This window comes from Nannospalax galili, unplaced genomic scaffold (assembly GCF_000622305.1).
Source record: "Nannospalax galili isolate Female #2095 unplaced genomic scaffold, S.galili_v1.0 scaffold1200, whole genome shotgun sequence".
In the NCBI taxonomy this organism is placed as follows: Eukaryota; Metazoa; Chordata; class Mammalia; order Rodentia; family Spalacidae; genus Nannospalax; species Nannospalax galili.
In genome coordinates this window covers 758,219-780,094 of record NW_008347131.1, presented here as the reverse complement: position 1 = coordinate 780,094, position 21,876 = coordinate 758,219, and the positions used below count along the sequence as shown (strand labels likewise).

The window sequence follows — 21,876 nt, the reverse complement described above, 5'->3', positions numbered from 1 at the left end:
ATATATAGTGGGAACACAGGACCCCGCTTAGTTCTTCCTTGGGTGGCCTTGCCTGCTTGGTGTCTGGTGTGACTGTCTCAAGATGCCTGAGCCAGGGAAGAAGCCAGGTAACTCCGTGACTGTGGTTGGGGCTGAATGTTGGGCAATGGGTGTGCACAGCTGGGGGATAGTGGTAGGAGCTGGTGAAGATGAGGCCTCTGTATACCTGGACGGAAGAAGACAGTCCTCTTTGGTCTTTCTGTAATTCTCAGCTTCTTTTCCCATCCCTCTGATGAGCTTGAGAGTGAACCGAGTGTTAGGGGCACTGAGAGCTGACTTAGCTAAGGTAGGAAGCACTCAGGGCCAACGCTCCATTCTCAGAACATAAGGAATCATTTTGCCCATTGCTTCTGCAGTCAGGGTCCCTGCTACAGGGAACCCAAGTTTAGGCTGCAGTAGACCCAGCTCACTGAGTCCCTGGGCACCTCCTGGCCTCTCTGAGATTGGCTTTGCATCTGTATAGGAGGGGTTGGGTAGATACCTACTTCATGAGCCTGAATCCCTGGGGTGCTCACACCATGCCTGACTCTAGCTGTGGGGGACTCGGACACAGCCCCTCTTCTATGGAAGAGAACAGGCCAAGGGCAGAGAAAACCAGTGCCCGGGGCCTGGACCTAGCCTGTGCCCTTGCCAAGGTCATTCAGGGCAGGGATCCAGACCCCAGCCCTTTGCCACTCCCAGGCCAGCGTTATCTCAGTTGCTCATTCTTAGTCTGAGGCCCTTAGAGGACAAATTTAGCTACCTTCTAAGTAGGCAGATTGTCCACCCCCTGCCAAGGGCCTTATGGTCGGGGAGGGGGCTGGGTTTTGGGAACAGCCCTGCTTGGTGAATAGGACCACAGTTCTGGCTGTCCACCTGTGTGACCTTCTGTCCCTTAGCCTCTCTGGGCCTCAGTGTCCTCATCTGAGAAATGAACATAATTGCACATACCTCACAGAGCTGTTGGAATATTAAGTGAGGAGATGTGGAATATACAAGGCAGCAGGGATGGGGTGCTTGAGGATCCTGGCCCCTGCAATCTCCATCTGGTCCTTCAGTGTCAGCCTTCAGCAAGAAGCCACAGTCGGTGGAAGTGAGCATGGGCGGTGCTGCTGTGTTTGAGGCTGAGACTGAGCGGGCAGGTGTGAAGGTGCGCTGGCAGCGGGAAGGCAGTGACATCAGCGCCAGTGACAAGTACAGCTTGGCAGCAGAGGGCAAGCTGCATATGCTGACAGTGCAGGATGTGGCTCCTGTGGATCAGGGCTCCTATGCAGTCATCGCAGGCTCCTCCAAGGTCAAGTTTGACCTCAAGGTGACAGAGGCAGGTAAGAGCTTGGTTGGCTTTCTCTGAGGCTTGAGCTTCAGCTGCAGCCCAGAATAAGTACTGGACTCCGGATGCGGGTCCTTTGCCCTGGTGGTGCTGTTATCCAGAAATACCTTGTCTCATGTTCTGTGTTAAGACCTCTCTAAGCATTAGCTGTACCTGCAGCCTTCTACATTGTGGAAGTGGGAAAACATAAGAGATGAACTAGGCTCAGTACTCTCCTGCTGCAGACCCAGGGTGATGGCCACACCTCGATAGAGACTTGGCCAGCTGTGTGTGCTGGCAGGGGAAGGCTGAGGAGCAATGGGACTGGACCAAGGCCAGAGCTTGGGGAAGATAGCAGATGGGCCTCAGAGCCGTTCGGGGCAGACATCAGGACATGGGGACATAGGGACCGTGAGGGTGAGAAGAGGAAATGCAGGCTGGCTCTCCCCTTCAGGGTTAGCTACCGCTTCACAGGGCCCAGTGACTAAAAGAGGTTGGGATACTGTTATCCAAGTCAGATGTCTCCTAGGCAGTGTAGGACTTGGCCTAATGTCTAGGAGAGAGGGTGGGGAGATAGCTGGTTAGAAACTATACCATGACCCCACCTCAGTCCCTCCAGAGAAGGCAGAGAAAGTGCCAGCTCCTGCTCACATCCCTGCTGAGGCCCCAGGGCTCCCAGAAACCCCCGGAGAAGCACCTGCTCCAGTGACTGAGTTGGAAGGAAGCATTCTGAGTCCCGAAGGTGAAGGGGCAGGCCGTGAGGGACAGACCAACAGGAGGGAGTGTGTCAGGGCAGGTCTCAAAGGCTTTCTCTCATAGGGTCAAGCTCAATAACTCCAAATGACTTAGCCCCAGGGAGGCAGAAAGCCCCTGATGACCCCATAGGCCTCTTCCTGATGCGGCCACAGGATGGCGAGGTGTCTGTGGGTAAGTGGGAACTGCTCTGCTCAGGGGTGGTGTGGGAAGGGAGGCAGCAGAGCACCCCAAACTGATTGTCACCTCTCTACTCACAGGTGGCAGCGTTACCTTCTCAGCCCGAGTGGCTGGGGCTAGCCTCCTGAAACCACCTGTGGTCAAGTGGTTCAAGGGCAAGTGGGTAGACCTGAGCAGCAAGGTGGGCCAGCACCTCCAGCTGCATGACAGCTATGACCGAGCCAGCAAGGTGGGCATCATGGAGACACCTGGCTGGACAGGGGACATGGAGAGTTGTGGTAGACAGGGAACAGAAAGGCTAGAAAGATTAGGAGGCAGGGCAATGGCTAAAACGTTCAGCTGTGCAGGCTGTATGAACACTGCACAAAACAGTCTCCTCTTAAGTGGATGCCTTGAGCCATCTGCTTGGAATTTTATCATGGTCATGTGCCAGCAGGTGGCAGTCATGAGTCTTGAGAGGCGGATCCTTTTTGTAATTTATACAAAAGCCTGTTTGTCTCAACTAAACTCAGAGGTGAGAAGGTAGGTGGGTGTTTTCCTTTCCCACTTCTCTTTAGGAGTGAAGGGCCTCTCCTGCCCTGGACTCCCCTGACATCCTGCCCACAGGTCTACCTGTTTGAGCTGCACATCACAGATGCCCAGGCCACTTCTGCTGGGGGTTACCGCTGTGAGGTGTCGACCAAGGACAAATTTGACAGCTGCAACTTCAACCTCACAGTCCATGGTGAGGGAGGCCCCGGTGTCTGATCTGTTCTTATGGTCTTCATGGGTCTTAGTCCTGTGGATCTGCCTCTGTCTTCCTAAAGAGGGTGACTAGCCATAGCCAGACCTCAGTGCTGATTGACCGTGTTCCCAGCGCTGCTCACACAGGGTGTGAAAGAAATCCAGGCTTCCAGGGTGGCAGTAGGGGGCTTGGGACCAAGTCAAGATCTCATCTAGGGTGGCACTCTGCTTTAGTTGTGTGTCCCTGCCTTTTGATACAGGGCCTGTCACAGTCTGAATGGGAACTTGGAAGTAGGTGGGAGGCTGGCCACTGTAGGGGTTGGAGATGATAAACTGTCTCACCTCCCTGGATCTTGACCCTAGGAAAGGTTGAAAGGATGGAGTCCTGGGCTTGGTCTAAAGTCCCTCATCACTTCATTCTGTTTATACACAGAGGCCATTGGCCCTGGAGACCTGGACCTCCGATCAGCTTTCCGCCGCATGTGAGTCTCTCAATCTGTATGTGTGTGTATGTCTCTGTCTCTCTGTCTCTGTCTGTCTCTGTCTCTTTCTTCAGGGTTTGGGCGAAGCCAGTGCTAGAGGTTAAAGGCCCTTGAAGTCTTAGCTAGGGACATATGGGGATCAGGGCTAAGGTCTGTAAGGAACAAGGGAGAACAAGCTCCTGGGACAGGTGAGAACACTGTTTTACCCCCACAGGAGCCTGGCTGGAGCAGGTCGGCGAACCAGGTACCATTCCCCTGTTCTCTCCTTGCCCTGTACCTGAACCCTAGGGGGACAGGTGGGAGCCCAGTCTGGCCATGTCCCTTCTTCCCCCATTCTACCCCACCCCCTAAGCTCCTTCCAGCCCCTGTAGTATCACCTCATGGAGTCCCTCCTCCCTCTCCACAGTGACAGCCACGAGGATGCTGGGACTCTGGACTTCAGCTCCCTGCTGAAGAAGAGGTGAGTCTTTGGATCACATCTTCCAGGGCAGGAGGTGAGACCTGGCATGAGGTTTCCCAGCTGTGTGGCCTTGAACAAGTTGCTGGACCTCTCTGAACTGGTTCCCTTGTCTGTCAAGTGGGATGACCCCAGTGTGGGAAAGAGTTATGTCCTGACAACATCCTCAGTGACCCCTACCACCCTCCATATTGGAATCTACAGTAGCTCATTTCAGTAGACTCTAAGGACCCCAAAGAAATTAGAAGAGGGTCCCCAAAGCACGCCCAGCTCAGCCCTCCTGATTTAAGTTTTCTCTGTTCTCTTTCCTTCTCACCCATCATGGCTGCTGCTCCTGCCCAGAGAGTAAGGAATGGGGATGCAGGGCTCTGGGGCATTGACTTTTGGGATGTGCACCTCTCCCTGCCAGGGTTTGGAAGGACTCACACTCACTAGGGTGACACTTCTAAGCTGTGGGATAGAGAGGAATGAGAGTCCTGGCCTGAAAAGTCTGTGCACAAGTACAGGGAGGAGGGAGGAGTGAAGCCCTAAGAGGGCTCCCAAACTTGATGGGGAAGTGCCCAGACCTCTAATGTGTCTCCTGTCCTCTCTGCCGTACCTGGAGCAGCAGTTTCCGGAGGTGAGTGCCCAAGAAGCCCGGCACCCCCCTTACCCACTCCTTCAGCCCAGAGGCCTTCTCTAGCTCCAGCCCCCAAGACTGCAGACTGGGCAGGGAGGGAAGGGTAGAGGGCAGAGGTAGCCCCTCATCCAGTGCCCCGGGAAGCCCCCTCCTCCATCCCCAGAGGGAGCAGGAGAGACTGCCTTGATCTTCCCGTGGACTGTGGGGCACAGGGACTCAAAGCTGGAGGCACCGGCTGAGGAGGACGTGTGGGAGATCCTGAGACAGGCGCCCCCGTCAGAATATGAGCGCATTGCCTTCCAGCATGGAGTCACCGACCTGCGTGGCATGCTAAAGAGGCTCAAGGGTATAAAGCATGAAGAGAAGAAGAGCACAGGTTAGCTCTTCACACATGGGAGAGAAGAGGGCTCTGGCTAGCTCCCAACAAAGGCCCAAGTGTTGATTTACAAATTGTTGAGGCAGAGGGTACCATACAAAGGGCTGAAGGGAACTGAGGAAGAACAGATGGGCAGAGAGAGCCCCTGGGGGCAGGAACAAGGAATGATACAGTAGTAAAAGGAATGAATTACTAATTAAGCCAGGAATAAAATGTACATAATTGCCTAATTTACTTCACCCAATAGCACCTTTACATAGGGAGTATTACCATTTTAGTTTGACAGGCAAGGAAACTGAGGCACAGAGAGTTAAGGACCAAAGCCCAAGAGCACTGGGCATGTCTCTACCTCTCCACAGCTGGCTCCCAGCCTGAGTATTTGAGGGCTCCAGTACTTCAGCAGCAGCCCTGCAAGAGAAGGCCTTGTCATGCCATGGGCTCGGGCTGCTGACCCAACCATACCAGAAACCATCAGGGCTGGTGGCCCTAGGCGCGTCATTGTGTCACCCCCTCACCCCCACCAGCCCTGTTCTCCTCCTGAGACCCATGAAAATGACCTCGAGTGCTGGTAGGAGTGCTAGAATGATGCTTTCCTTTAATACAAGGAAGAGAAAGGACATATGCTGCATTCCCAGTTCTCCTGTCAAGCATCTGTCTTTCTGGAAGCGTCTAACCCTGTCTAAGAGCTGAGCAGGTAGAAAGAACCCCAAGGAAGGAAGACAGGACAAAGATAGAAACAGGAAGGTAGACAGACACAAAACAGTGATGAGAAGACAGGGTCACCCCAGATGCCCAGAGGGTATGGCAGGGATATGCACACAGTGGGGCTGGTGGAAGATGTCGGCCCTTGCTGCTATGGCGGGGCTTGGAGAGCAGGGTGTGGGCATTGGAGTGCCTGGGGACTAAGAAATCGGGGGTCAGCCTTTCAGAAGAAACTGGAGCCGGCCTACCAGGTGAACAAGGGCCACAAGATCCGGCTTACTGTGGAGCTAGCTGACCCAGATGCTGAAGTCAAGTGGCTCAAGAATGGTCAGGAGATCCAGATGAGTGGCAGGTGTGGTGTGGGTAGGAGGGGTTCTGGGAGGTGGGGGTAGGGAGCCCCCTGGGTCTGGCTCCTGGTCTCCATCTGTTTTTCCCCACTTTACTCCCTGCCCCCAGGGTCTACTTCCTATCTTTTGACTTGTTTTTATTTTAAGTGTATGAGTGTTTTGCCTGAATGTATATAAGTGTACCACATACATTCAGTCCTCTAGGAAGCCAGAAGAGGGTGTTATAGATGGTTGTTAGCCACCAAATGGGTGCTGGGAACTGAACCTGGGTCCTCTGCAAGAGCAGTCAGTGCTCTTCACCACTGAGCCACTTCTCCAGCTCCCTAATTCCTCATCTTTTGACCCTGCCTACCTCTCTCTTCTTTTCTCTCCATCTCTCTGACTCGGTCTCATTTCCTTCTGTGCGGAACACTCCAATGGCCCCTTCCATTCCATAGCAAGTAAGTCTCCTCCTGGACAGCTTGAGTCAGGCATGGGGATTGTGAAGGGCACCAGGCCCAGGAGGGGCACCCTGGCCCTCCTGACACTCCTCTATACTCTGCCCAGATACATCTTTGAGTCCATTGGTGCCAAGCGCACATTGACCATCAGCCAGTGCTCACTGGCCGACGATGCAGCCTATCAGTGCGTAGTGGGGGATGAGAAATGCAGCACGGAGCTCTTTGTCAAAGGTGGGCCAGGGACCTGGGACCCTGGGAGGGAAAGAGACAGTCACAGAAGCCAGCCCCTCATGCTGTCCCTGCCTGGACAGAGCCCCCTGTGCTGATCACTCGGCCACTGGAGGACCAACTGGTGATGGTGGGACAGCGTGTGGAGTTTGAGTGTGAGGTGTCAGAGGAGGGGGCCCAAGTCAAATGGTGAGTGCCAGGGGTATGGGAGTGTGACAAGGCTGGAGGATGAGGACATTGTTCAGAGGAGGACATAGTCTCTGTTGCCCACTTGTTTGGCCAGGCTGAAGGACGGGGTAGAACTGACTCGAGAGGAGACCTTTAAATACCGGTTCAAAAAGGATGGACAGAAACACCACCTGATCATCAACGAGGCCACACTGGAGGATGCAGGGCATTACGCAGTGCGCACCAGTGGGGGCCAGGCACTGGCTGAACTCATTGTTCAGGGTGAGGGCTCCTAGCCCAACACTGGCTGGCCATCTGTTGGGAACAGGTCCTGGAGCTAGTCTTTAATACCCCAAGCCTCCCCTTTCCTATCTGTAAAATGGGAGTGCTGAAGTGAGCACTCCAGAGGGTGTTGGGAGGATCATATGGGCCTGGTCAGTATCAACTCTAGAAGTTCCTTGTGTCACTATCTCAGGCACATACACATGTCATGAGATTGTGCACACCTACCTTCACTCAACAGCCCACCTGTCCCTATAATGATCCACACCCCTCTGGAGCTCACAGACTCTGCCCTCCTCCCCCAGAGAAGAAGCTGGAAGTATACCAAAACATCGCCGACCTGGCGGTGGGTGCCAAGGACCAGGCCGTGTTCAAGTGTGAGGTCTCAGATGAAAACGTGCGTGGAGTGTGGCTGAAGAACGGGAAGGAACTGGTGCCTGACAGCCGCATAAAGGTGTCCCATATTGGACGGTGAGTGTGCAGGGAAGTCAGAGACAGAGGTGGGGAGAAAGAGACAGGCTGAGGAAAGGGGTCAAACTGTAATGGAAAGAGAGAAATAGACACAGGAAGACACGGGACAGAGGAACAGCCATGGGAGAGACTCATAGAAGGAGAGTTATCCCAAAAGGACAGAGGCACCAGGGCAAAGAAGTGTGGGATATACACAGGGTCAGGTGGCCACCCCTCCCCCAGCAGTGACCAGGCCAGGCAGGAGGCCACTGAGGAGGTGGCTCTGGCTCATCCCAGAGCTTCTGGGGGCCGTGCTGGGCTCGAGTTCACAGAGATTACTCAGATCAGCCCTCGTCTGTCTCCAAGGGCCCAGCCATAGGGATGCCCCTGTGCAGACATCACTTCTGCACTGCTGACCTCAGAAAACACGTGAGGGAGCTGGAAATTTTGAAACTAGAGAAAGAAGCCACTTTTACAAAGTCCAGAGCACCAAGGAGCTAGGATGAGGCACTGTCCCCTGAAACCCTGCTTGGAGATGTCTGATGAGGCCCAGGCTGTGTGACCCAGTGAGGTCCACTCAGCCACCAGTGCCGTCCACTCAGCCACCAGTGCCCTGCAGGGTCCACAAACTGACCATTGACGACGTCACACCTGCTGATGAGGCTGACTACAGCTTTGTGCCTGAAGGCTTTGCCTGCAATCTGTCTGCCAAGCTCCACTTCATGGGTGAGCTGGCACGGAGTGTGTATGTGTTTGGGGACAGAGCTAGTAGCCCCCATGGCTGGGCCCTTCCTTTGCCTCAGAGCCACTTGCTCTTCCTTCTCTTGCAGAGGTCAAGATTGACTTCGTGCCCAGGCAGGGTGAGTCTTGGGGCCCCTTTGTACCCCTTTGTACCACTTCAGCACTGTTCCTTCCCCACACCCCACACTGGCCCTAACTCCCTTCCATTCCAGACACAGGGAAGGCAAGGATCTGGGAGTAGGGCCACTTACAAGCTTGGGTAATTAGAAATGGCCTCTATTTCTCTGCATCTGTGTGTGTGTGTGTGTGTGTGTGTGTGTGTGTGTGTGTGTGTGTGTGGTGTTTGTATGTTCCTGTCTGTGGTGTGGCTGAACATGTGTGTGAATGCAAGTGTGTGCAGATGTGTATGAAGGCCATCGTCAACCTGGGTGTTATTCCTCAGGCACCATCCACCCTATAGGTCTCTCACTGGGACCTGGGGCTCACTGATTAGATGAGCCTGGCTAGCCAGTGAGCCCCAGAGATCCACCTGTCTCTACCTTTCCAGTGCATGCCCAGCTTTTTTTATGTGGGTTGTGGAGATCAAACTCAGATCCTCCTGCACAGTAAGCACTTTGCCAACTGAACCATCTCTGGCCTCAATTTCTTCATCTCTAAAATGAGAGCAGGTAGTGTGTCCTCCACAGGGTGGTTAGGATGAGATGCGGCGTGGGTGGTAGCAGATGGTGTATTCCTTTAGAAGTACCTTTCCTGAGTTTATATTAAGATTTAATCACACATTTCAGAGTTCCAACTTTAGGAGAGTAGTTCAGGCTAGGGTCAGATCTCTAGCTCAGTGCTTTTCAAACATTACTAACCTTTGTAACAAAGAATTCATGGGGGAATAAGTTTGGAAACACTGAGCACTAATCACCTGTGGACTCAGAAGGTGAGTCAGCATGTTGAAGGCCTTGAAAAATCCTGTGGTAAAAAATGTCCTAGCTGGGTGTAGTGGCACAGGCCTTTAGTCCCAGCACTTGGGAAGCAGAGGCAGGCAGATCTCTGTGAGTTCAAGGCCAGTCTACATAGTGAATTCCAGCCAGGTGGGGCTACAGGGAGACCCTGTCTCAAAAACAAACAAAACAAAAACAAGCAAACAAAACACTCAACAACAACCACCAAAAAAAACAAAACAAAACAAAACCAAAAGCAACAACAACAAAAAAGAATGCCCTGGACCTATTTAACCCAAGCTTTCTTGATTTGTATGTTCATTTTTCCTTCTGGCAGGATATCTGGTATTTCCCCAGGGTGGGAATGTGATGCAGGGTAACCAGGATGTTGGAAACTTCTCAAAGAACTTCTTGGGGTTGATGGACAGTTCCAGAACTTGTTTGGGTTGGTAGTTACACAGGTGTATACATTTGTTAAGATTCTTAAGACTGGGGTGGGGGTAGGGTTAGAATGCTTAGCAAGGAAAAGGCTCTTGCTGCACAAGCCCAGAGACCTGAGTTCAATCCCTAGAACCCATGTAAAAGAGAATTTCACTAAGTTGTCTTCTGACTGCCACATGTATTCTGTAGCATGTTCCCCCCTCCATCACACACACATACACACACACACATACACACACACACACACACACACACACACACACACACACACACAAATTAAGACAGTTAGGCCTTGGGGCTAGAGAGATGACTTGGTTAAGAGCACTGACTGCTTTTGCTATTCCCAGCACCCACTTGGCAGATAACAACTGTCTGTAACTCCAGTTCTCAGACATTGCACAACATGGGCATTGTACTACATATATGCAGGCAATATTCTCATACACATAAAATAAAAATGATAAAATATTTTTTAAAAACACTGTCAGGGCCAGGTATAGTGGCACACACCTTTAATCCTAGCACTCGGGAAGCAGAGGCAGGTGGATCTCCTCTATGGAGGCCAGCCCGGTCTCCATAGACAGTGCAGGCCAGCTGTGGTTATATGGAGACCCTGTCTCAAAAAGACCAAAAAAAAGACTTTCAGGCCTAATCCTCGAGCACAGAAGGCTGAGGCAATTTGAGGCTAATCTCGGCAGCATAGTGAGACCCTGTATCGCTTAAGACTATATTCAAATCTGTGCTTTTTACTATATATAATTTATACTTCAATGAAACTGTTAACAAACCAACAATTAGGGGCATGAGTCTCCAGCACTCCCAAGTGACCTGTGTGCCTCTGGTTGCCCATTTGTGAGCCTGGGCTCCTCCCTTTTCTCTGATATATACCCCCTATGCAGAACCTCCCAAGATCCACCTGGACTGCCCAGGCTGCACACCAGACACCATTGTGGTTGTGGCTGGGAACAAGTTACGCCTGGATGTCCCTATTTCTGGTGACCCTGCTCCCACTGTGGTCTGGCACAAGACCATCACACAGGTACTGTGGTTCCCTCCTCAGTTTCCCCACCTGTAAGATGGGTATGTAGAACCCGAGATGAATGCTAGGCCCTGATACGGGGGAGGCAGGTGGGGATGGACAGAAAGCTGATTCAGTCCCTTTACCCTCTACCTCTCACCTACTGTCTTCCCAGGGGAAGAAGTCTCCAGCTAGGCCAGCCCCAGATGCCCCAAAAGGGGCAGGTGCCAGTGACGAGTGGGTGTTTGATAAGAAGGTAAGATTGGAATCAGGACGTGGCTTACTGTGCTCAGTCATTTCTACACATGTGGCATCCACCTAAGGAAAGACTCGATGGGCCCTCATATCCCAGGCAGCTACACTGTGGGGAGTAAGAAGCCATTGTAACTGGGATTCCTTCTTCCATTCCTTTTTCCATTTTCCTTTTTCATGAATAATTGTTCCTTATTCTTGAAAACTTAATATGTACGTGAAATAGGATTGTATCTACCTGCTATTTCCCTCTCCAACTCCCCATATCCTCTCCAACAGATCCCCCTCTCAAACTTCACTTCTTCTTCTTTTTTTTTTTTGCTAACTCATGAAGTCCATATTTGCATGGGTGTGGGGCCATCCACTGGTACATGAAAAACCTATCCCACACCCTCAAAAAAGGGGATTCTCCCTCCCCCAGCAGTTCTCACCTGCAAGAGCTCCTCAGTAAGGGGTGGGGCCTGGACAGCACCTCCCTAATTTATGGAATTTTGGCTGGCTTTATCTTGTGCAGGTAACCACAGCTGCTATGAGTTCATTAGTACAACAGCCATGCCCTGTTCAGAAGACAGCATTCCACGGCACCCTCCCCATTCTCTGGCTCTTACTTTTTTTTTCTTTTTTTGATTTTTTTGAGACAGAGTCTCTCTGTAGCCCCAGCTGTCCTGGAACTCACTATGTAGACCAGGCTGGCCTTGAACTCACAGAGATCCACCTGCCTCTGCCTCCCGAGTGCTGGGATTAAAGGCATGTGCCACCATGCCTGGCTCTTAAAAGGTTTTTTATTTTTTAATTTATTTATATGTATTAGTGTTTTGCCTATATGTATGGAAGTGCACCAGTGTGTGCAATGCCTTTTCAGGTGGTTGTTATTTGCTCTGTGAGTACTGGGAACCAAACCCAGGTCTTCTGCAAGAGCAACTAGTATTCTTCACCAGTGAGCCATGTGTGCAGCTCCAGAACACAATCTCTTATTGTCAGAACACAGTTTTGCCTGTTATACATCTCTGCATTGACTGCTACAAAATGAAGCTTATTTGACCAAGGTTGAGATAATCCCAGCTCTATGGATATAAACAAATATTTAGAGGGCAATTTGACATGACCATTCAGCAAAATAACAATAGCAGTTTCTTCCCTGAGAGGTATGACCTCCCCTGCCATTAGCTTTTGACCAGGATTACAGTACCTGTAGAGCAGTCCTCAAATCCAATCGGAGTAGTTAGTTACCTCCTGATAGCAACAGTGGGCAGATCTTGCCTGGCAGGTGAGTATTGTGGCATGTAGGGCTCAGTGCTGGGTAAGACCATTCATGATTTTTGCCTTCCAGCACTTATGAAAGCTAGCCAGCAATAAGGAAGTTTCCTGGTCGGTTTGAGCTTGTGGGTCCCTTCCTCTTGAGCTGATCTTGACTGTGTGCTTTCTTCCAACTAGGGAGTGGGTTCCCTAGCACTCTGCAGCAAGTGCAGCTGTGTGAGGTGGCGCAGCTCTGCCTCTGCTCCTCTATGCCACTGCTGGCTCTTCTCAAGGCTGTACACCTGGGGTCTTGCTGGATCCTCACAATAACTTTGTAGGACTGTATTCTTCCCATTTGACAGGGAACCGAGACACACAGAAGTCAGGTGACTACCCAAGATTCCATGACAAAGCTAGATTGAAGTCTGAACCCCTTCCCTGTGTCCTGCCCATAGTGGGTGACACTGATGTTTTTTAACTGGCCACTTACAGGTGTGCAGTTTCCCCTCAGGCTGTGCCTCCTCCACCCCTTCCCACAGACCCTGCACTGATCTTCCCTCCCGTTGCAGGGCTGATGGCTACTGCATAGGCTTCAGGGGCCTCTTGACTATGACTTGGGCCTTGTTCCCAACTCTCCCTCTCCTTCAGCTGCTGTGTGAGACAGAGGGCCGGGTCCGTGTGGAGACCACCAAGGACCGTAGCATCTTCACAGTTGAGGGAGCAGAAAAAGAAGATGAGGGTGTCTACACTGTCACAGTAAAGAACCCTGTGGGCGAGGACCAGGTCAACCTCACAGTCAAGGTCATCGGTGGGTGAAGCCAGCTGGGGTCCAGACTAAGGAACACAGAGGGGCCATCCAGGGAGGGCCCATCCATTTACTCATTTAGTCACTCAATAAACCCCAAAGAAGCTCTGAAGCAGGCAACGGTAATGAATAGGACTTTTTTTTTTCCTGTCTGCAAGGAGCCCTGCTCTAAGGGGAGATGAATGCAGAAATGTCATTGTCTGTGACAATGAGCTGAACAAGTCTGAAGTACTCTGGGAGAAATGAGCACAGAGCAAGCCCCTGTGCATGAGGAGTAAAACCTTTACGATGCTGACATGATGGGTGGAGAAAGGCACACAGGAGACTGCAAAGGCGTGAAGAATGAATGAATGAATGAATGAATGAATGAATGAAACCATTCTGTAGTGGAGGGCTGGGGGAGGTGATGAATGTGGCAGACTGGAGCTGGGACATGGGGTTAGTATGAGCAATGGGGAGCCATAAGTGTTGAGATGGTGGGTGGCGGCATAGTCAGATTCTAAAGATTGCTTTGACTCTGGCAGTGGTGGGAGCAGCCCCTACTTGCTGGTTGCAGATAACGATGGGGAGGGGTGAGCAATATCACACACCCTGAGCTGGGGATGCCTGATGCAGTTTCTCTTCTCCTGTAGATGTGCCAGATGCCCCTGAGGCCCCAAAGATCAGCAACGTGGGTGAGGACTCCTGCACCGTGCTGTGGGAGCCGCCTGCCTATGACGGTGGGCAGCCTGTGCTAGGTGAGCAGGGCACAGGGATAGCCGAGTGCTGCGGGCTCCTGGGTGACTGGTTGCAGACCTGAACTCCCATCTCCTCTCTCCAGGCTACATCCTGGAACGCAAGAAGAAGAAAAGCTACAGGTGGATGAGGCTCAATTTTGATCTGCTGAGGGAGCTGACCCACGAGGCTAGGCGCATGATCGAGGGTGTGGCCTATGAGATGCGGGTCTATGCAGTCAATGCGGTGGGCATGTCCAGGCCCAGCCCTGCTTCCCAACCCTTTATGCCTATCGGTGAGTCTGCAGGACCCCCCCAGGACACCTCAGACCAAGGGGCCCAATGATAGAAAACGCTTTGCTTATAGGCAGCCACCGTACTAGGTCTTTTTTTTTTTTAAATATTTTATTATTTTTATGTGTACGAGTGTATTGCCTGCATGTAAGTAAGTGGCACCCTGTTGTGCAATGCTGAGGAAGTCAGAAGAGGGCTTCAGATTACCCTGGAACTGGAGTTAAGGACAGTTTGTAGCCGCCATGTGGGTGCTGGGATTTGAACCTGGGTCTTCTGCAAAAACAGTCAGTGTTCTTAACAGCTGAGCCATCTCTCCAGCCCCATACCAGGTCTTTCTAATGCAGTCAGGTATAACCTGCCTTATCCTACAGATGAAGAAACTGAGGCTGGGAGAAGTTAAGTGACTTGGATTATCACCCTGCTGGTAGAGTGGAAACTCTAACAAACCCTAGTTCTCTCTCTCTCTCTCTCTCTCTCTCTCTCTCTCTCTCTCTCTCTCTCGTCTTTGGGATGAGCTCTCATGTAGCCCAGGCTATCCTAAAACTCAGTCTAGCTGAGGATGACCTTGAATTCCTAATCTTCCTACCTCTACTTCCAAGGGCTGGGATTACAGGCCTTCACTAGCACACCACACCCTGCTCCTAGTTCATTTTATGAACCTCATTTTCTGCCTCTACACATAGAGATAATGACACTACTTCAGAGAGTTAGGATAAAATGAAGTCCTGTGGGCAAAGCAGCTGGCATATAGCAGGTGCTCAACATGCTAACTGTTCCCTGTCCCCCATGCCCTCAACCCAGGGTTTGTCCTTTATGGGATGGGGCCAAGATAATGGGTGCTGGAGGGGTCTAGGGTGGGTCTGTCTGTGGACAGAGGTGTGGTCTGCAAAGCCAGCTTCCTCATCCCAGCAGGCCACCTGTCATCATCTCTTCTTGAATTCTCAGTTCCTGATCTGTAGAATAGGCACTAGCTGGGCAGAGCAGATGCTGTGTTTGCAGTAGGGCAGGGTTCCTGGAAATGGCTTCACCAGGATGTGAGTGTCTAGGTGAGAAGGAGAGGCCCCAGCTTGAAGAGTCAGCAGGAATTCAAGGGGGGCCATGGAAGGACAGTCCAGGTTTCCTTTAAAAAACTATTTATGCCAGGCATGGTGTTGCACGCTCATTCAGGAGGCAGAGGCAGGCAGATCTCTGTGAGTTCAAGAGCAGCCTGGTCTGCATAGTGAGCTCCAAGCCAGCTGGGGCTACAGGAGACCCTGTTTCAAAGAGACCAAAAAAATTATTTATTTATTCAATTTTATGTTTTGCCTGTATGTATGTAATGCCTATGGAGGCCAGAAGAGGGCATTAGATCCCCTGGAACTGGAGTTATTTGCTGCCACGTGGGTGGCTAGGACTAAAACCTGGGTCCTCTGCAAGAGCATCCAGTATTCTTAACCACTGAGCCATCTCTCCAGACCCCCAGGCTTCCCTTTTTAATGGACTGATTTCTAGTTTGTACAGTTCACCTATTTACGTGGTGCCAGGAAAATCCATGTTTTATACTAGTTTGGGGGTTTTGGCTTTTATCTTACATGTCTAGCATTTCCTACACTAACAAGTGACTCCTTAAGCAACTTTGTGTTCTCTGCCTATCTTTTCCTCTTTTAAAATAAACTGTTGTTGATTTGTAAGTCAATCTAGAGAGATGTCTTTTTAAATTTTTTTGATTTATTTACTTTTGTGTGTATTTTGCCATCTCTCCAGTCCTAGAGACCTGTCTTTCAATGCAACCCAAATATTCTTGAAAGTGCTTGGAAGCCAGCAGCTGGGAAATTCTCCCTGAGAGGCCAACAGACAGCTGAGGTCCTGGTCATGAGTAGCCAGCTTCCCTGGCTGGTACAGGCTCACTCAGACCCTCTTTACCTCTTTCTGTCCAGGCCCCCCAGGTGAACCCACCCACCTGGCTGTGGAGGATGTGTCTGACACCACTGTCTCACTCAAGTGGCGGCCTCCAGAGCGTGTGGGTGCAGGAGGTCTGGATGGATACAGTGTGGAGTACTGCCAGGAGGGCTGTGAGTACCCCTACCTGCAAGTCAGCCCCAGTACCCTGCTAGACCCTGGACAGCCCTCAGGAGGTGGCAGCGAGATAGGGTGAGATTCTGACCCTCTCTGTGGTCTTCCCACCTGTATCTACCCCTAGGCTCTGAGTGGGTGGCTGCACTGCAGGGGCTGACAGAGCGTACTTCATTGCTTGTGAAAGACCTGCCCACTGGGGCCCGGCTGCTGTTCCGAGTGCAGGCACACAACGTGGCAGGTCCTGGAGCCCCTGTCACCACCAAGGAGCCTGTGACAGTGCAAGAGATCCTGCGTGAGTGACCTTGTGCCACAGATCTGCCACTGACCAGCCCCACTCCCAGTCAGGGAGACCTTTCAAGAGGCATGGACTACAGTGGAAAGAGGCAGGAAGGGTTATGCCCTTCATCCAGGTCTAGAGCTCTTGGTTTTCCCAGCAGTCCCTAGTTCTGGAGCAGGGAGAATAAACAGGTAGGTATTGTCCACAGCCTCAGGACCAGACGGTAAGGTCTCTGAGGGTCTGTCAGGGCCATCTGAGATGCACTTTCCATTCCTCTATTCCCTGCCTCAACAAAGTCATAAGGATCGGTTCTCCAGGTAGGAAAGAAGCAGTACAAAGAAACAGCATAGGATGGAGGGTCTGAAAGCCTAGAATTACACCCATGGTTCATGTTTTAGCAGATGTGTGACTTCAAACAAGTTGCTTACCCTCTCTGGTCCTGTAATGTGGTGAAGTTGGGCCTGGTGGCATATACCTGTGAACCCAGCACTTGGGAGGTAGAGAGAGGAAGATCAAGGGTTCATGGCCAGCTTGGGCTACATGAAACCCCATCTCAGAAAATAAAAGTAGTATACTGAGGCTCAGGAGGAAGTGAGAACTTTGGAGTTGCTGTGGGTTAGGAGGACCTGCCCAGGGTAGCTTTCTTAGCTATGGCTCTCTCTGGGTCCTGCCTCAAAACAGAATGGAGCTTTGGGTTCCTCAGGACTGGGGCCATGAAGGGCCCTTGTTTAATTGCCCCTTTGTACCTACAGAACGGCCACGGCTGCAACTGCCCAGGCACCTGCGCCAGACCATCCAGAAGAAGGTTGGGGAGCCCGTGAACCTCCTCATCCCTTTCCAGGTAGGTTAGTCCCCTTTCTCTGCCCCAAGGGGAGGAGCTACAATGGAAGGATCTTCTGGAGGACCCCAAGGCTTCAGTACCCATATACGGCTGGTGAAGTGCTGGTTGTTGGGGAGAGTCAGGCTCAGGTTTGCGTTGGTTGTTCCCCTCAGGGCAAACCCCGACCTCAAGTAACATGGACCAAAGAGGGGCAGCCACTGGCAGGTGAGGAAGTGAGCATCCGTAACAGCCCTACAGACACCATCCTGTTCATCCGAGCTGCCCGGCGCACCCACTCAGGAACATACCAGGTGACAGTGCGCATCGAGAACATGGAAGACAAGGCCACGCTGGTCCTGCAGATTGTAGGTATGTGGCCTTGGGGCCTCCCTCTCAGCCCACTGACTTCCTGTCCTTGAGCCTGGGGACCCAGAAGTCCTGCAGAAAGAAAGTGGCAGGCAGGCCACCTCCTGGTGGCTAGAGGGAGGGACTCCTAAAGGCTGGCATCCCACTGTTCCTGCTCAGGCTGCATCAGGATGTGCAGTGATCCAACCAGATCTGTCTCCTGCAGACAAGCCAAGCCCTCCCCAGGATATCCGGGTTACTGAGACCTGGGGTTTCAATGTGGCTCTGGAGTGGAAGCCACCCCAAGATGATGGCAATACAGAGATCTGGGGTTACACTGTACAGAAAGCTGACAAGAAGACCATGGTGAGTCTGGGGTCTTGGGCCCCGATATGCCTTCCTTAGGTCCAGTAGGTCTTCCCTGTCCTTACCATTGACCCTCAACCTACTCATCTTGTTTCTGCTACAGTAGGGGTGGAGGCACAAGAGAAGCCCCAGAGGTCTCTGAGATGCCTTCCTTCTCTCACATCCTCTAGGAGTGGTTCACAGTCCTGGAGCATTACCGCCGCACCCACTGTGTGGTGTCAGAGCTTATCATTGGCAATGGCTATTACTTTAGGGTGTTCAGTCATAACATAGTGGGTTCCAGTGACAGAGCTGCTACCACCAAGGAGCCTGTCTTTATTCCCAGACCAGGTGCTGTACCCTCTCTATGGGGAAGCTGGGGCAGGGGAGAGAGCCTAGCTTGGGGTGATCATCTTGGTACCAAGGCTTGTCACCAACAGGCATCACATATGAGCCACCCAAGTACAAGGCTCTGGACTTCTCCGAGGCCCCAAGCTTCACCCAGCCCTTGGCAAACCGATCCATCATTGCAGGCTACAATGCCATCCTCTGCTGTGCTGTCCGGGGTAGTCCTAAGGTAGGGACATACGTTCCTGGGCTCCCTTTGGGTAGTTTTCTCCTTACTTGATCTCTTTTCTTCTGAGGCAAGGGCTCTCTGGGTATCTGTCAGGTCCTCCCCACCTCCAACAGGGCCCAAGTGTTTGTTGGCTCTGCATTCTCAGCCATGGGCTCACTGGCACTCTAGTGGGAACCCCCAGAACAGACTCCCTGAATTCCTACCAGGTCCCATTTCACCTGAGATGTTTTCTTTCCCTCTCATGCTTTACCTGATTTACAGCCAAAGATTTCCTGGTTCAAGAATGGTCTGGACCTGGGAGAAGATGCCCGTTTCCGCATGTTCAGCAAGCAAGGAGTACTGACCCTGGAGATCAGAAAGCCCTGCCCCTATGATGGGGGTGTCTATGTCTGTAGGGCCACCAACTTGCAGGGCGAGGCACAGTGTGAATGCCTCCTGGAGGTGCGAGGTGAGGAGCCTACTGGACCAGGAGGAGGAGAAAGCAGGGTAGTGGTGAGGACCCTGGGCCTGGCTCTACTATCTTGGCTCAAGCAGCAACTCTGGCTGCTAAAGCCCGAGCCCTGGCATGCCCAATGGGAAGACACATGGTCTGGTCTTCTTCCCTCTTTCAGTGCCTCAGTGATCAGGTTGGTGCTCTAGAGATGGCCAGGTATGTATTCTAGACCACCCTGAGACCCAGGGCCAATGTCAGAAGCACGGTTTGGTCCTTGGTCTAGCCGTGGCTATCAGAGGGAGGTGCGGGGGGTGGGGGTGGGGGCTCAGTTCATTCACAAGGCAGCTTGTGTCACAGGTACAATTGGATGCCAGCCTGTATGCCAGGAGCCCAGAAGGGAAGCTGGAGGAGTGTCTCATCCCATCCCTTCACCCCCATATGTGTGTGGACCCATGTGCAAGTGTGCATCCTGGGGTGGGCAGGACTGGGCAGCAGTTATGCCAAGCAGGTCTGGTGGGCTCTGCCTACACTGACTTCACAGATCTTAGGCAGCACTGTTGCTCTTGGGAACACAAAGTGGGTGGGCTACCAAAATGCTGATGGGGGACAGGCCTTCTGACTGGCTCAGTGTGTGAGAGCAATAAAAGAGTGCAGAGAACTGACTTCCTGTCCATTTCACTCACTTCCACAGAAAAACTTCGGAGCATTTGCTTGACCATGGTAGGCATTCCATTTTCCTGGTATCCTGAATTTTGCAAGAAATTAATTAGCACTAGAAGGCATCCCCTCATTCTTCAGATGAGGAAAGTGTGGAAGCAAAAGCACCAGGAACCCCAGGCTTTCCTTCCTGGGCACAAGCATGAGCCTCATCCCAGTGACCAGGACAGCAGCTGGGCGCTGTGCTGCACTGGGTTGCATTAGGCTCCATGGAGCAATGAGCCCACAGATCATGCCACATGTGTCTTACAGGGAACACAGTGACTCTATACAGCTTCAGACACTGGGAGCCAAGACCTTCTCTGTCTTACTTCCTCCACAGAGACCCAAATCCAACATCAAGTTTCCTTTAGGATGCTGGAAGCCAGCAGGTCTCAGAGGTGCCATGAAAGTATGGTGGGTATTCTGCCCATGGAGTACCAGGTATTCCCGTGGCATAGAAATTCCATGAAGGGCCTAGACCTGGGCAGCTGCTTTGAGTTCTGCTCAATATAACATACACTCTTGGCCAAGAGCCCAGAGTCCTGGGCCTCACATCATAATACACCTGATCACACCTGTGCAAGGAAAGGTCAGAGCCTCCATTTTTGTTGTTGCTACATTATGCTGTTCAGATATGGATGCCCAATTTGGCTGCTCCCTCTAGTGGCTAGTCCAGAGCACTCTAGCCCTCTGCAGCCCTGGTGTGATAGGGAAGGAAAGCTCCCCTGCTGTCTCTCTCTGTGAACCCAAGAAGCCCAGAAAGCAGGAGGTATGAACCTGGGCCTCAGTGTGCCAGAACCTGGATGTTCATGACCTTTTTTCCATCCTTCAAGCCTGGGTGTTTATTTTATTTTAAGAATTCAGGGTTGGGTGTGGTGGTACATACCTTTAATCCCAGCACTCTAAAGGCAGAGGCAAGGCGATTTCTGTGAGTTCAAGGTCAGCCTGGTCTAGTAGTGAGTTCCAGGCCAGCCAGGACTACACAGTGAGATCCTGTCTCAAAAAAACCAAAAAACAAAAAACCTCAGACCTGGGCTGAGAGGAAGTGTCATTTAATGCAAGGCAGTCAAGGAGCCTAAGGAGAGTTAAGGACATTTATTCACATCACACAGCTGTACATTTTCTATAAATAATGTGGAGCTGAAGTATTTACATTCATCTCCTCCAAGTCCATCTCTCTTCTGGCACCATGCCACAAGACACTGTGTACAGATGGGTATGTACACTGAACTGAACTTGGCCCTGACCCACCTCTCCCTGGCTCTTGGGCAGAGTGTCCAATGGTCCCTGGAACGCTATCACCCCAACTCCTCTGTCCTCTCATGCTAAAGGCCAGGAGGACCACTACAAAAAAATCACAGCTCAGCATATGGCAGCCCCTCTGGGCCACTCACCTCAGTGATAGAGTGGTAGCAGGTCACAGCATGACCGGTGGCCAGAGCTTAGGAATTGCATAAGGAAGCAGAAATTTTGCCCAGCTGCCCCCCAAATCGTCCCTTCTTTCTCTTGCCCACCCCACATCCAAGAAGATTAGCCTCAAGTGCCTCTTACTTCCCAGAGTGGAACTGTCTCTGGTATCCTATAGTGCCAGATCATAGAGGACGGAGAGAAGACTCCTACACTAGAGGGTATGAGGACAAAGACATGGAACCACAGTGCATACATCTCAAGGACACGCAGCGGTGGGCTCATACTGGCCCCACAGGCACACACACTCTCTGGAACCCTGAGGGGACAATAGGCTGGTCTGGGAGAGAAGGAGAAGGTGCAAAGGACAAGCTTAGCCCTGTGACAAACATATACAAAGATGCGCTCAAACATAAAATGGAACCAGCTAAGCTGTGGCAAGGAGCTTGCAGAGAGCGTACACGCATTATCCCCTTCTCAGTCACAGCGGCTTCGGCGCTTGGGAGCAGCAAGAAGTGAGGGGCAGCCCCTGAGCTGGGCCAGCTGTGTCAGGCCCCACCCCATCAGCTAGAGACCGGCCGAGGTGGGGTTCTGAGATCTTCTTCACTGCTACGAACTGCAGCCACATAGGAGAAGAGACACAACACAGAGTAGCAGATCTCGTGGGCCTAGAGGGGACAGAAAACCAGGCAGATGAGCCACACTGAGGTATCTGCACCTTCACACATGGAGGGTCAACCCAGAGTTCAAGGCCTGCCCTAAAACTAGGCACAGGCCTCTGGGCTGAAGTGTACCCTAAGCAAGTCCTCAGAATCTTTTCCCCTGGGAGAAGGGATCAGTATATGTACAGTCCCTAGGGTTGAAGATATAGTTTGACTTCAGTTGAACATTTTGGCAACTAGACAAGTCCCTACAAGGACCCACCCGTCCTGTCCAAAGATCCCCAGGGAGC

The 21,876-nt window shown here is 51.9% G+C and overlaps 2 protein-coding genes across 31 annotated transcripts in view; one reads left to right on the top strand and one right to left on the bottom strand.

The window, feature by feature from the left end:
• Window positions 1-29: 29 nt before the first annotated feature.
• Window positions 30-19,243, top strand: Mybpc3 (myosin binding protein C, cardiac). Of its 2 annotated transcripts, XM_008843606.2 has the most exons (36): window positions 30-107; window positions 1,077-1,343; window positions 1,938-1,962; window positions 1,998-2,069; window positions 2,147-2,254; window positions 2,341-2,489; window positions 2,867-2,984; window positions 3,417-3,465; window positions 3,680-3,709; window positions 3,872-3,925; window positions 4,265-4,267; window positions 4,530-4,541; window positions 4,754-4,917; window positions 5,839-5,971; window positions 6,404-6,406; window positions 6,513-6,637; window positions 6,718-6,823; window positions 6,918-7,084; window positions 7,390-7,555; window positions 8,154-8,260; window positions 8,365-8,394; window positions 10,548-10,687; window positions 10,842-10,922; window positions 12,803-12,962; window positions 13,592-13,696; window positions 13,780-13,968; window positions 15,883-16,017; window positions 16,146-16,313; window positions 17,051-17,139; window positions 17,292-17,487; window positions 17,690-17,829; window positions 18,000-18,159; window positions 18,249-18,385; window positions 18,647-18,833; window positions 18,997-19,034; window positions 19,176-19,243. In XM_008843606.2, the coding sequence occupies exons 5-35, from the start codon at window positions 2,224-2,226 to the stop codon at window positions 19,005-19,007; spliced, it is 3,345 nt and encodes a 1,114-aa protein (XP_008841828.1). In that variant the 5' UTR covers window positions 30-107; window positions 1,077-1,343; window positions 1,938-1,962; window positions 1,998-2,069; window positions 2,147-2,223; the 3' UTR covers window positions 19,008-19,034; window positions 19,176-19,243. The 2 variants fall into 2 exon arrangements, with proteins under 2 accessions (XP_008841828.1, XP_029424423.1); XM_029568563.1 differs by lacking the exon at window positions 4,265-4,267 and having other exon boundaries at window positions 83-107; window positions 1,938-2,069; window positions 4,527-4,541.
• A 1,310-nt stretch (window positions 19,244-20,553) lies between these two features.
• Window positions 20,554-21,876, bottom strand: part of Madd (MAP kinase activating death domain) — a 52,797-nt gene continuing 51,474 nt past the window's right edge. For all 29 annotated transcript variants that reach the window (XM_029568580.1, XM_008843580.3, XM_017800759.2 and 26 more), the window contains one exon: window positions 20,554-21,592. In XM_029568580.1, coding sequence (XP_029424440.1) covers window positions 21,488-21,592 — 105 coding nt within the window. In that variant the 3' untranslated portion in view covers window positions 20,554-21,487. The remainder of the gene's footprint in view (window positions 21,593-21,876) is intronic.